General features: G+C 31.3%; 1 protein-coding gene across 1 annotated transcript in view; it reads right to left on the minus strand.

The window, feature by feature from the left end:
* LOC134685668 (ethanolamine kinase 1-like) overlaps positions 1-14,788 on the minus strand; it is a 31,117-nt gene that overhangs the window by 10,559 nt on the left and 5,770 nt on the right. The window contains exons 2-6 of the mRNA XM_063545628.1: positions 10,406-10,665; positions 9,773-9,913; positions 7,947-8,089; positions 6,148-6,231; positions 3,133-3,293 (exon numbers count right to left, since the gene is read on the minus strand). Coding sequence (XP_063401698.1) covers positions 3,133-3,293; positions 6,148-6,231; positions 7,947-8,089; positions 9,773-9,913; positions 10,406-10,665 — 789 coding nt within the window. The remainder of the gene's footprint in view (positions 1-3,132; positions 3,294-6,147; positions 6,232-7,946; positions 8,090-9,772; positions 9,914-10,405; positions 10,666-14,788) is intronic.

Raw genomic sequence — 14,788 nt, forward strand, 5'->3', positions numbered from 1 at the left:
GTCCCTTTTTGGCCCCTAATTCCTGAACTGTTGGGACCGAAACTCCCAAAATCAATACCAACCTTCCTTTTGTGGTCATAAACATTGTGTTTAAATTTCATTGATTTCTATTTACTGTAACTAAAGTTATTGTGCGAAAAACAAGAATAATGCTTATTTGGACCCTTTTTTGGCCCCTAATTCCTATACTGTTGAAACCAAAACTCCCAAAATCAATCCCAACCTTTCTTTTGTGGTCATAAACCTTGTGTCAAAATTTCATAGATTTCTATTAACTTAAACTAAAGTTATAGTGCGAAAACCAAGAAAATGCTTATTTGGGCCCTTTTTGGCCCCTAATTCCTAAAATATTGGGACCAAAACTCCCAAAATCAATACCAGCCTTCCTTTTATGGTCATAAACCTTGTGTTAAAATTTCATAGATTTCTATTCACTTTTACTTAAGTTAGAGTGCGAAAACTAAAAGTATTCGGACGACGACGACGACAACGACGACGACGACGCCAACGTGATAGCAATATACGACGAAAATTTTTTCAAAATTTGCGGTCGTATAAAAATTATCAAAACATAAACAAAACTGTGAACATGATGTTAGTGAATGAAATAAATACACAAATAACTGCATACAAGTTTTTATTGGCATTTATTATGAAGATCTCCCACTTGAGTAATAGTAGCTAGGGAAGCCATTGTCTTGGAGTAGCTTCTGTCTGGGCAGCTATCGGTGAAAGGGTTAAGCTTCTCAATGAACAAAATGAGTGTTTCTCAAACTGCTATATATCAAATGAAATTATGAAAATTCAATGAGGCAAGTTAGTTGTAGTCAAAGTGTTTGGTACCACCTTAAATAATTTGCCTAAATTGATTTAGATTGTACATGACAGAGGCCTATTTAGATGGTTTTTCAGGAGCCCCCCCCCTTTTTTTTTTAAATTGAAGCATGACTGGAGCAAGCGCCTTCATAGGCAGTCAGTGGGTCCCTCTTATGAAAATTTCTGGATCCGACACTGATCATCTTTAAATGTGTTTTGAAATATTCCACTGATCCAGATCTAGATTTAAAGTGGGTGGATATAAATCAATGTTAAAGTGCATTTCAAGAATGTTGTTAGAAATTGTCTGTTTTTATATGCATGCATTTAGTCATTTGGGAAATTAAGTGTTGATGGCAACAGGGGTTTCACTTCATTTTGTTTGAAGGGGCTAATTAGAGATTTAAGCAGGCCCAAACCTAACAGGGGGGGTTTGGGGGGGCTTGCCCCCCCACGATTTTTTTAAAATTAGACGCAAAATCCTGTATTCTGGCGCATTCTGGGCATTAAATTATAGTTCTGAAAATGTCACTTTTACCACTAGCCCACCCCAAAATTTTAACAAAAAGGCTTAAAAACCTGCATACCTGGCATAAAACTATAGTTCTGAAAATGTCATTTCTACCACTCCCCCCACCATCAAAGATTTAAAAAAAAATTAGACACAAAATCCTGAATTCTGGGCATGGCAGAAAATTATTATTGTTCTAAAAATGTCACTTTTACAGTACCACTGTTAATGTAGGCAACCTAAAGTTTTTCTAAGTAAAAAAATTGAATTAATATCTAACATCACCAAGTCAGAAAGTATAATATTGAAATATTTTCATTTATATCACTTCAATAAGAGATTAATTATTAGAATGATTGATGGATACAATTCAATGACACTTATGTATAAAAACTTGTTATTCATGCCAAAATAGAGTTCACCAGCAACAATCGTCCTCAAAATCTGATCATCCTCAGAATAAAAAAATACTACATTGAGCATCATAATTTATTTCTGGCTATATAATTGTTGATAAAAGGTTACATGTAGTAGCAAAAACTCTGAACCTGAAAAGAGGTTAATTTTATTTAAATAGGGACATGGGACAATAAGAAAATTATGGTGCTATTTACATTTAAAACCAGATACTTGTCCTACCTTTGGGGACCCCTTAAAAAATTTGGACAGCACTTCCCCTGCATGCAGCAGTTTTAAATATCCCCCTTCCCATTATCCCGGTGGTATGAAAAGATGTGTAAAGAAAGAAAAAGAAGAAGTGCTGGCCAGGCTCATTTATAAGAAAACATGAGCTTCCACTTCTTCTAAATTTCGTTTGATAGCTTTTAAAAGGGTTACATACCTCACAACTGAAAGTATTATCACCAGAAATATATCTATGATTTGGAACGGGACCAGAAGTTCTGCCAAAGCAATTTTTCATCGATGTACCCTGTCCCCTTTTCGGATGCTCTGTAGTTGCCGGCAGATCGACGGGGTCCGTTGTAGATCACTTAAACAGTAAAACTATGTATGTATGTACGTAGATCCCTCCGTTTACGGAGCACCCCTCGAGAGCTGCGAGGGAACAGTGGAATCCGTGTACATTACTATTCATTCAATCATAACAACGATAAGCACGTGTGTCAAACAGGAAGTCTGAAATAACAGCCAATGAAAATCGTCGTTGCAACCGCATGTCGGTTAAAAATATAAACACAAATCTTCGAACTCCGTTGTAATGATTTAAATATAAAAAGATCTGATAAAAAAAATCGGACTTTTTTTTTTTTTAAGGACAACTGAACCGGCCAGAAATTGATTTGAACAGGTCAAAATGGCCGGCGGCCGGTTCTTAATGAAAACACTGCTGGCAAATATTTGATAATAAACTTGACATGCTGATTATGAAATTATGTTGTGATACATCATTCATCAGAAACCATAGCTTCGAACTAAAAAATTATAAACATTGTAGATCACCCAATCTTTGGAAAATGCATAGAACAAACATGTATATAATTTTATAAAATTTGTGGAAAAAAAGAGCTAAAATTGTGTTTAGTGGACAAGTTTTTTTTTTTTATTTCAAATGTAAAGACAAGGATAACTTCATACATTGAACATGTTGAACAGGTACAAATTTTTTGACACACCTAAATGTTTATAAATAGAAGGTTAACAATTATCTATGAAACTTATGTTTTTTCTGAAAGGACTTAATGCAAAGGTGTCAAATTTGCACTGTAATCTATTAACGGTTATACATGTTATTTCTAAAAATGAATTAATTTTCATTTCTAGAATGGTCAAATATAAGAGCTTACCAAAGCACACTTATTTACTTGTCTGTACAGCTTATCAACCTCTTCATCAGTCACAGCAGATTTAATATTGTTTTGTTTATTCCATTCTTCTAAATATGTACGTAGCCACGATAACTGGTACTCTTTGTTTGGGTACCTGCTGAAATCTACCTCATCTACACCTTAAATATAAAGGAAATATTCCTTATTCTAACATGACGTCCTTCAAACGCTTTGAGTACACACCAGTGGTAAAATATGAATATATTGCATTGGCTGTTCCGATCGTACTCCCACTTCATATGTTTTTTTATATGAATGAAGTACCCGACGTCATAGAATGTTGATGTAATAATTTAAGCATTTTACAGGAAAATACACGCTTCTGATACCGAAAATCATCACAAAAAGGAAACGTAAAAAAAGCAATGCTAAAATGTGGTATAAGCCTGTTTTTTATACATAGAAGACATATAAGTAAATTATCATTAAAATTCATCCAAATCTATCTAAATACATTATTGTAAATAGTTTGAGCATGTCACTTATTCTGTTTGCTGCGTTCTTATACGCCAATTTAAAAGTGCGTTAATTTATTGGAACGGCAAATATTTGCCTCTACCTAGAGCGCTTCGATCCAAAAGAATTGCTGTATTTGTCCTATTAGAATCGAAATAATTCATGGGGCTTGAATATATCTAGATTTTACCAAGGGTTGTTCCTTTATGCCGATATTTTACCCCTCGCTATCGCTCAGGGTAAAATATTTGTCATAAAAGGCCAACCCGTGGTAAAACCACGATATATTCAAGCCCCATGAATTATTTCTCAAGTTTAATTTTTCAGAATATATATACATACAATAAAAGGCCTCTATCATGAAGTACAATGTCATTATGGGTAGCTGAATGAACTTTATTTGAAACTAAACATAACATGATGTATACAGTAAACTGAATTATTTTCACAAGTACTTTATTTTGCTTTTAGCACTTTCTAGTCCACTTTGCAGTGATGAAATTTCAATTTTGGCTTTTCTACCTCAGGCATAGATTAACTAAACTGTATTTGGCAAAACTTTTAGGAATTTTGGTTCTCAATGCTCTTCAACTTTGAACTTTATTTGGCATTTTAAACCTGTTTGGATTCGAGCGTCACTGATGAGTCTTTAGTAGCTGAAACGCGCATCTGGCGTATATACATACTTAATTTAGTCCTGGTACATCTACGATGAGTTTATTTCCTTATATCTCAAATCATCATTTTATTATGTTTAAATTATACCATACTCTTATCTATGAGTTTTTATTCACAATTTTCTAATTTACCTAATGTAGATAGGTATGGAAAGATCCAAGTGTTACATATTCCTAACAATTTATATTCAGGTTATTTTTCTACTGGTAGCAAAGTGATGAATACAAAAAAATATACATATTTATTTGCCATTTAAGTGGTGATATATAATTTCAATTTATCAGTCAGGGGCGTTACTTAAACAAGTTAATTTTTTCTATTACTTATATAAGTATTTTTTTATTTTAAAAATAATAAAATTACTTAATAGAGTTATTTTAATTTTCAATAGAAATCAAGACTAAATGTAGTTTTCATGATTTTAAACAACATTTTATATCATAAAATAAAGAATTTATCAGATTCGAGAGGAGTATGGAGGTAAAGGTTTACTTTGAAAATAATGACAAAAATATTACTTGAATAAGTTATTTTAAACATTTTTGAAAAAAATAGCATTTACACTTATCTAAGGCACATATGTAATTGAATTAGGTTACAAATTATAAATAACTTCAGGTCTTAATTAATTCACAAGTATCTTTCTGTTTATATCAGTCTACCTTCAAGATTTTAGAGGAAAATGATAATTTAATAGTCCCAAGAGACCAATCTTTGACCCAGAAGCGGCAGTATGAAAGATAAGTGCGTGGGAAAGTTAATTAGTGTTTCTGAAGAATTAGTTTTCATATATCAAGGGAAAAATAACCAGATAACTGTGAAAATTATTTTAAGCTAGTAAAATCTGTATTCTTGAACACCTATAAAGATTATATTCAGAAAAATAACTTATATATTAAGTTATATTTAAATAAGCCTCGTTTTCAACATTACTTGTATAGGTAATTTTAATTGTTACTTGTTTAAGTAATGCCCCTGACTGTTTATAAAATTATCAAGATAGTGTAGAATTCTAATTTATTTTTGGAAATGATAATTTCGTTAAATCTTTATTCAGTTTTTCATTATTATAGGAAAGTTAATTGAATTCACCCTTAAGGGCATACAATACAGTTACAGGGGAGGTAATGACATTGATAACGTAAATTTATGCAACGTCAAACTATCATCACTTATCAGGAAAAGATTCAGTTTTTGACTGATTTTTATCATTCGAACTTCTTTAACTTATAAACGATTTCATAGACCCCTCCTTTTTAAAATGCCATTTGGTTTCATTACATGAGAAGATTATGTGTGCCGATTTTCATGAAAACGTAAAAAGTGCAATCTTTTTATATTTGATAAACATGATAAATATACAGCAAAAAATGATGTTTTTTCTACGTTTATGAACATTTGAATAATATGAGTTATTTCTGAAAAAAAAAAAAGTTATGTCTTTCTTTCGAAAGACAAAATACGGCCACAAATCAGAATTTTGAGCAAATAATACAAAAATTTGACCTCATTTTACTAAAAAAAGGAGCAGATGAAGGTATATTTTATAATACATAATAAGGTAAAAAATAGTCTATATAGAAATTTTTATCAAAATGTAAATATGGGTTCAAAACTGTATTGTATGCCCTTAAGATTTTAATCCTACTTTTATCCTTAAAAATGTTTAACCACAGACTGAACCAAACTCTTGGTGGCATCAACAAATATAGAATGTAGGCAAAAAAGAGAGCATCCTGACCTTTTTTTAAAATATTCTGAATCTGACCTGTGTTATCATTAGCTTTGATAACCTTACTGCTTCGTTAAAAATATATTTTTTCTTTTACAATACAATACCTGCATATTCACAGAAATGATTTCCTATATCATAAGGTTGGTAATTGAACATTGCATACTCGTGATCTATAAGACTTATTTTGTCTGAAAAAGAAGAGGAAAAAACAAATAAAAAATACTTATTTTACATAATTATGTACATGTACAAAATATATTTTTTTTTAATTTTCTGCATTTTAAACCTTATATTGAAGTTATTTGTAACAATTAATGCTGACACTATCAAATTAATCAAAGTTGAACACTTCTATAATTTTTAAATATGTATTTTATCATCCCATTTTTTTTTTTAATTTAAATTTACAGTAGAGTTTTCATATATCTTCAAACATATAAAATACTGCTCAAAGGGACAAAAACTCTGTTAAGATTTTATTGATATTTATATCAATCAGGGGTGCTACTTAAACAAGTGATTTCAGGATCACTTCTTCAAGTGATTTTGGCTGTGAAATATTTTTAAAAAATCTATAAATAGACACAGACTATATTTATATTACACGGAGTAATTTGAGAAGATCACTTAAATAAGTGTTTATAACTTATTCTTGATATTTTTCTTACAAGCTTAATTTTTTTATTGGTAAAAAGACAAGAATTCCATTGAAAAAACAACTATGTACATCAAGAAATTGTCTTTTGCTTGATAAGCCTGTCAGTTTTTACAATTTATTTAAAATATGCATTTTCTGGAATAATTTGTAGATCAGGACATAACCTTGAAGTATATCATTCTAACTCTAAAGAAAAATAATCAGGTTACCCAATATTGTTGACCTTTGTCTGATAGTCAGAGTAGTTAATGAATATTTGATTACAGAACAATTCCCAAGGGTACTTTTAAAAGCTTAAGTGCACTAACTTACTGCTCAAGCGCACTGGTGAAGTAAATATCAATAGAAAAAGGAATAATTGATTTATGTAGGAAAATTAAAGAAAAGTCTGTGAAAATATGGAAAATCAATGAAATTAGCATTTGAAGATCAAAGGAAACACCAAAATCACTTAAATAGGTGATAACTGAATTTATCAAATCACTGAAATAGGTGATAATGAAATCACTTGTTTAAGTAGCACCCTGACTGTATATAAGAGAAATGATTTACAGACAAAATGTTATTCTTGTACATGCTTAGTGTAAATATAAATTCCAGAGTTTTGTAAAAAAAAAAAATACTGTATGGATTTTTCTAATTGTTGAAGACCTTTTAATGCTTACATCATCTTCCTTTTACAGCCAACTGCAAAGAGTGTGTAGGCAAAGGTAATACTGTAAACCAACTTATTTTCGCAGATTCTTTATTTTGCGTTTTATTCTTTCTTGACCACTTCGCGGCTATCTAATTTCGCAATTATCTGATTTACTTGATGAAGTTTATTACGTATACTGAAAGATCACAGATTGATACATTCGCAACGATTTATATTCACGTTATTTTTCTACTCGCCAAAGTCGCAAAAATAAATCACTCGCGAAAATAAGGCTACTTCGTAAGGAAGGTAGGAGAGTAGTATACTTTACCAAATAATGACTTCAAGGTTCAGATAACAAGCAAGCTAACCAAAGACATTATCTTTGCCTACACACTCATTGCTATTGGCTGTAACTTTGGTGTATAGTTGATTCATTGGTAATTGCAATCAAACCACATTTCCTTATATTTTTTATACTTTTACAGTCAATTTACAGCCAATAGTTAACAACCCATTGTATGTACCTCAGATAGGCGAAACAAATCCATTCATATCTGATATTTTAATATGTAATACTTTTTCCATTCATCTAAACATCATCATACCTGTAGCTTGATCATAAACTAGATTTTTTAACAAGAGATCATTGTGACTCATGACAGCAGGAGCATGTAAAGATTCTATTGTCTTCTTCAGTTCTTCATATTCCTTCATCAGCCTATCTATAGATCCAACATGTTTTTTAAATCTAAGAAAAAATAACAAATCAATGCATATTTTAAGATACTGTGAAAGTACTTTAATTCGTGGGTATCAATTTTCGTGGTTTGAGCAATATTTACATGTTCGTGGGTTTTTAAATTCGTGGATTTTAGCTTTCTAAAAAAAATTAGAAAAATTAAAGCCATTAGAAACGAAGGTTACAAATAGTTTGAATTGAAGGAAATTGCAAAGTAAACATTGATCCTGTAAATCGTAGTGACAACACTAATTAACCCAAGACAAAGTGATCAACAGATTAAGGACCATCAAAGGTGTTAGTTAGGCCATAAACATGTCACCTAAAGAAATCAGTATCATAAACAAATGATTCTAGCGTATCTATAATTATCAAATAATTCTTATCAAAATCAAGCCCAGCTTTAAATAATTATTTCGCATATGTACGAGAACTATGAGGATATAAAATGAACACTTTATCATACTTGCATATCAATACCGGAAATCTGACTTTCATCGAAAAAAAACCTTGTTTTATGAAAATTAATAGATCAAAAGTTGTACAGTTTAGGTTATCAAAGATTAAATGGGTATAATCCTGCATACAATTGTAGTTCTGTTGCTGCTATTAAATTATTCTCAGTTTCGAGGTTATTCAATATATTCTCTAGATCATATACGTAGTCAAACCTTCATGGGGATCTTTCCATGTCTTGATTTGGACAATGGTTGTTTTTTTTCGTTGGACACTTAAATTCATGGATTAAGTCATCCACGAAAACCACGAAAATTGGTACCCCACGAATAAAAGTACTTTCACAGTAAATAACTGTTTATTACTTAGTTTTCTATGTTGTGTTATGTGTACTATTGTTTGTCTGTTTGTCTTTTTGATTTTAGCCATGGCGTTGTTAGTTTATTTTCCATACCCTCTGGTATCTTTCGTCCCTCTTTTAGCATAAATCTAGCATTCACCATCAGTTGCACATAGGCATTGTTTAGATTTTAATATGCTAAGACCCTAAAAGTTTTAGGATTTTAAAAGACCAATCTAATTAGTTTTCAGTAGGGCGCATTACAATTGTGCACATTTGAGGAATACATTTTTCCCCCAAGCATTCGTTTCACAGGTAACGTAGGTAAAATAAAGATAACTTGCAATAAATATGATTATGGTTAAGATGAATTTTGGACAGGTCTATTTGTCAATTTATCAGTAAGACAACTACCCAACTATATGAAATTCCAGAAGAATCATGAAATAATTCATTTTAAATTTTTTTTTTCAAGTTTACATTTCTCCCAATTTCAGTCTATCAATGGTTGTTGTTACCTAGACGGTTGAACAACACATAAACATATGATCATGACGAAACATCAGATATGAATACCTGACATTGATATGACACCACATTTAAAGTTATAGAATGAAGCATAAGTTTATGTTAAACATTGTTAAAACAAGAATGTGTCCTAAGTACACCTATGCCACATCCACACTATCATTTTATATGTTCAGTGGACCTTGAAAATGGGGTAGTCTCTAATTTGGCATTAAAATGAGAAAGATCATATCATAGGGAACATGTGAACTAAGTTTCAAGTTAATCTTACATCAACTTCATCAAAAACTACCTCGACCAAAACGTTTACCTGACCAGAAAACATAATGTCCATAAATGTGGCATAAAAATCTTATTCGGCTGACTACCTTTCATTTTTTTCCGGTTGTTCATACCCAGTTGGTGCTATAGCCAACCACTTCTCAAGTTTGGGAAATAAACCTGCAGATGGTGGAGACCCTGATTTTGGCTTCAAAGAATGTAACTTTACCATCTCCTTGGCAATTTGTCTGTAAAATAAACATAAGATGCAGATAGGACAATAATTATAGACAAACAAAATACAAGATTAGATAAATAGACATATACATGATATAAGACATATTTTAGTCTCAGAGGAAATTTTTTTTATTCGTTGTTATTGGCTTTGAACTAGTTGTCAGTAACTGCAAGTACTCTTAGATGTTTACTTTGGTGTCTTTTTTGTTGTGAGGGTGTATCAGTGCCCTTGCACATCCACTCTGGGTTGTTGTGAGATGCATTTCCACTTGTATCCCTCTGATGAGTGAGGCTTTTTTCAACTGGTTTTTAGAATTGTTCTTATGTTTTACTGTTACACCTCTGCCCAAGGTAATGAAGGTTACCGCCACATTCTGTATGTACCAGTCCCAAATCAGGAGCCTGTTATTCAGTGATTTTTGTTTATTGCTCTGTAATTTTTTTTTGGTGTGAAAGCATTGAAACATAAAAAGGTTTGCATTAAGTTATCCTGGACTACTTACACTCTGTATCTTCTAACTGATTCTGGGTCCAGTGTTTGTCCGGGAGAGAATCCATAAGCCACACCATTATTAAACTCAGCATAAAGAGGCGGACACAGCCCATGCTCTGACAGAAATATAATATTATTTTTCTCTGTATCTCTATCTATAATCAGATCTGTATTAGCACCATATATTCGTATTAGCACCACATCACAACCAAATCCTTTGTCTGCTTCATAACATCCTATCAGCTTGTTAGTTATACCTTCGGTGAAATGCTGAAATTACATATACAGCATGTACAGTACAGTCATACAATTATTTAATAAAAATAAATTTATTAAATTACAAGGTTATTCCATCAGTGTGGACTGTTATCATGGTAATTATATTTTATTTTTTACAATTTATTTAATAGTTTATCTTATTCTTAACTCCAGTATTAAAGTACACCTTCAACCCTTTTCAATGACATTGAATGAAAGCGAAAGAAGACATACATCATGTTAAATGAAAAAAAAATTTGGAACTACATTACCATGATTAACCAGTAAACATGGTAAATTAAATTGGGCAACAAACTACATGGCTATGCAAAATATATTCATGATATTAATCCAATAGAAGCCTTCTTCAAACAACAATCCTTTTTTTAAATCATGATTACTATATTTTTAACAGGTAAAATTTGTGATCCCATTATTAACTTGGAAAGGTACAACCAAATGCTCTGCAGGGCTCAGTTTTATACAATCGCAGAGGTTGAACCCTAAACGGTTTGAGATTACCTCTATTTTGGGGAATTTTAAATGACAGTCAAAATACAAACATTTGAATCATATTCTAAATTTTATCAATTTTTAATAATATATAATGTCCCGGGAGGACTTAGAGAAAATGAAGAAAGCAACAAGTATACTAGAGTACTCATTGACTGATTGTAACTGCTTTATCTGTAATGTCTTATGATTGTCAGAAAACAAATAGTCCAGTCAATATAGCAAACATTTGACCCTAACCTTGAAGTAATTGCAAAAGAAGATTTTGAAGTTTTAATCTTCAGCATCATATCCCAAATATACACAAAAAAGTCCCATAAAATCAAATTTGAGAAAACTAAAAAATCATGATTTTAAATTTCTATGGAAAAAATGATGTAGATTTGCATTGACAATGATTGAGAAGGGAGATAACTCTGCAAAAAAGACAGAAATATCAAAAAAAATATGATACGAAATTAAAACTTTACAGCTTCATTTAGCATGTTTAGCAGAATGTATTGATTCTTAATATTTTAGCCTTCTTCAAAAACAAAGTAAAACAGAGTAAAACAAACAACTCTCAAGACGTTTTCATATCTATTATCAATCTACAACCTAGATTTCATAATTCATTTGTTGACCATTAATTAGATTTTTCAGCATATCAAGGTAAAGAATCTCAAATTAAAGTAAGCAATTATTCTTCATTTTGGGGTCAAAAGTTTCTTTACACAAGGAAGATGCTGAACAAATATAATTTACAGATCAAACAATACCAATTCTAATGCAATCATTTTGTAACAATTGTTCTGATTGGATGACAGCAAGCGTAAAATTCTATATCTCCTTGTCTGTAACTAAGGAAGCCGACATTTTGAATTTCGGAATATATTGACGTTATTTCTACAAAAAAAAAAAAAAAACTCCTTTGTTGCGCCTAAAAATCTTCTTTTTATCAAATTTTATTGCATTCTGAAGCGGCATAGAAGCCAGAAAACGCCCGGTGTTTATGTTTGACGACGGAAGCATACCTATGACGTCACCTAGTGTAGGGACCAAAGAAGATAACATCTTTTCGCGGAATTTTCTTTTATGAAGATTTTACACTGAAATAATGATAGAAATTTAATTATAAACTTGTTTTGCATTAGAATAGAGATAACTGTATTGTATTTGAAGCTTTTCGGACGTCCATCGTTAGTTTTACTGTCGCAAATACCCGTTTACCTGTCTCCGCTCCGCGTCGCCAGGTGAACTAAATTTGCGACAGTAAAACTACCGATGGACGTCCTTAAAGCTTCAAATACAATACAGTTATCTCTTAAATATTCAAATTATTTTTTCAAAATGGTCACTAAGCCATAAATTTGTAATTTCTTTAATGAAAAATGTGCAAAAAAAACCACATATCCATAACACTAAGGTTTTGTCCATTTCATCATGTTCATGAGCAGAAGATTATATAATATAGTCAAATAAGAACTTACAAAAAATGTATGACCCCATCAAAGTTTCATATTTTACATGAATTTTAAGAAAAATCAAACAAAATCTTTAAAAGACTAGTTTTTGTGGAGTTATCTCCCTTTCCAATGCTAATTTCCATAAGAAATTAAAAATGCAAAATTTGAGTTTTCCTCAAGCGTGTCAAGTCAGATTATTAGGGACTTTTTTCTGTGTTTATTTGGGGCTTAATGATGTAGATTAGAAGTAAAACATTTTCTGTTGCAATTAGTTTGACTGGTTCAAACTTACTTACAGTGTTCTTGCCAGAATTTGAAAAGGGCAGGGTGCTAGTCAGAAATAGTGCAATTTAACATGTACAGTACTACCTGTGACTTTATCTTATTAATGGTGGCCATAAAAAATAGGTTCATTCTCATTTATCCAACTTTTTAAAATTTTAGGTTGTAAAGGTAAAAAAAAAGTTGGATAGATGAGATCAAAGGTAATCAAGAACAAAGGGTTTTTCAATTAGAGTTTGGGTTGAATGACAGGTGAAAAATAAGACTGAAAATTATACCTGGATTAAATTTTCTGTAGTATTATTTAGCATAGCAGGTTTAAATGTGCAACTGACACTAAGTTAATGTAATTTTAAGTATTTGAATGCATTTTAAAGTTTTTTAACCGTTAAATAAAATTTGAAATGGATAGAAAAATATCAGTCTATTGCACTTTTATTCATGAAGAGATTTGTCAATTAGATGGAGCTTTTTCTGTGTAATAGATCCTTCGTTTCATTTTTACTGTTCTATTGACCAAATGATACAAATGGGACAAAATATAATTTGAATACGTTTTACTACACAAAGACTGAACAGAACAAAATTCAAACAATATATGGACCATAATTTGCTATTGGGCTCCGTTTCCTATAACTATAGAAAAGTGATAAAATGTGAATTACTGTAAGAAAAGTTGCAACTACATCTAAAGATGCCATTATTTTTATCAACATACAAGTGTATGCTACTCTTTTCTAGAAAAAAATTTAAAATATACGAATTTCAAAGATTCTACAACCGTATTTTTGTGTCGTTTCTCGCGTTACTTATTGCTTCCGAAGAGCATAACGCTGACTGGTTTATAGATAATCGTCACCGACAAATTCGTAACTTTTGCTTTCAAATAACAAAGAACATCGACCAATAAGAATAGTGAGAAGAAAATGCAGAGAACTATAAGTATTTTTGTAGCAGATGTAAGAACAGTGGCGTGATTTTTGTGTCCGATTTCGTAACGCAATTTTTAGATGATGTAATCTGCTTTGTTGTAATAGAATTCTTAAAAACAATATGCAAATATGAACTCTCGCGAGATGTTCAAACAGGTAAATCCGAGATGATTTACATTCTTGTTTTGATCTTCGTAATAATTCAGTAAGAAAATTACATTGTCGTTATGCGTTACATTTCACACGAAACAGAACTCCAGTTATTTATTAAAATTGTTTTTGTCCTGAAGTTCTAACCATTTCTGGTCATACGTGAAACACGTGACTAACATGTGATAACGCCATTACGGCCAGATGTATGAAATACTAGGCCTTAACATTGTTTTTGTTTCCAACGGGATGTTAGCAAACATAATCTGTAGACTTGTTTCGTCTTGTTTAAAAGAGGAAAATACAATTGTCAAAGAAATTGCGCTGGTGGTCTGTTATTTTTCCTATGTGCATAATGTTACTTACGATCCGGTGTGAAAATAAATGCCCAATGACTTGACAAAATCGATTTCATATTTGACAGACGTTAGAAACACACTTCGTTTCCCGATAATGACTGTGAAGAGTCCTTGGAAAAATCAATCGAAATTACGTCTCTTATCATTGTACCAATGCTCGTTGGATTGATTTAACTTCAGCAGTAAATATTACTGGATATTTTAGGTGAATAAATATAATTTAATAACAAATACATGTTAATATACCGTTACACTTAGAATGTACAAAGTTGGAATCCTGTCACAGTTTTTAATTAATATCTTTTATTCATGTTCTGCAAACACTTATCAGAAACGCAATAAACTTGTCAAAGGAGAAGTAAACTTTTACCATGCATGACTTGAAAGGAAGTACTTTATTGATTTTAGCCCACTAAAGTAGGTTAAAATGTGGAAACCATGTAGATGGTGTACA

Source organism: Mytilus trossulus, chromosome 9 (genome assembly GCF_036588685.1).
Source record: "Mytilus trossulus isolate FHL-02 chromosome 9, PNRI_Mtr1.1.1.hap1, whole genome shotgun sequence".
NCBI classification, from domain to species: domain Eukaryota; kingdom Metazoa; phylum Mollusca; class Bivalvia; order Mytilida; family Mytilidae; genus Mytilus; species Mytilus trossulus.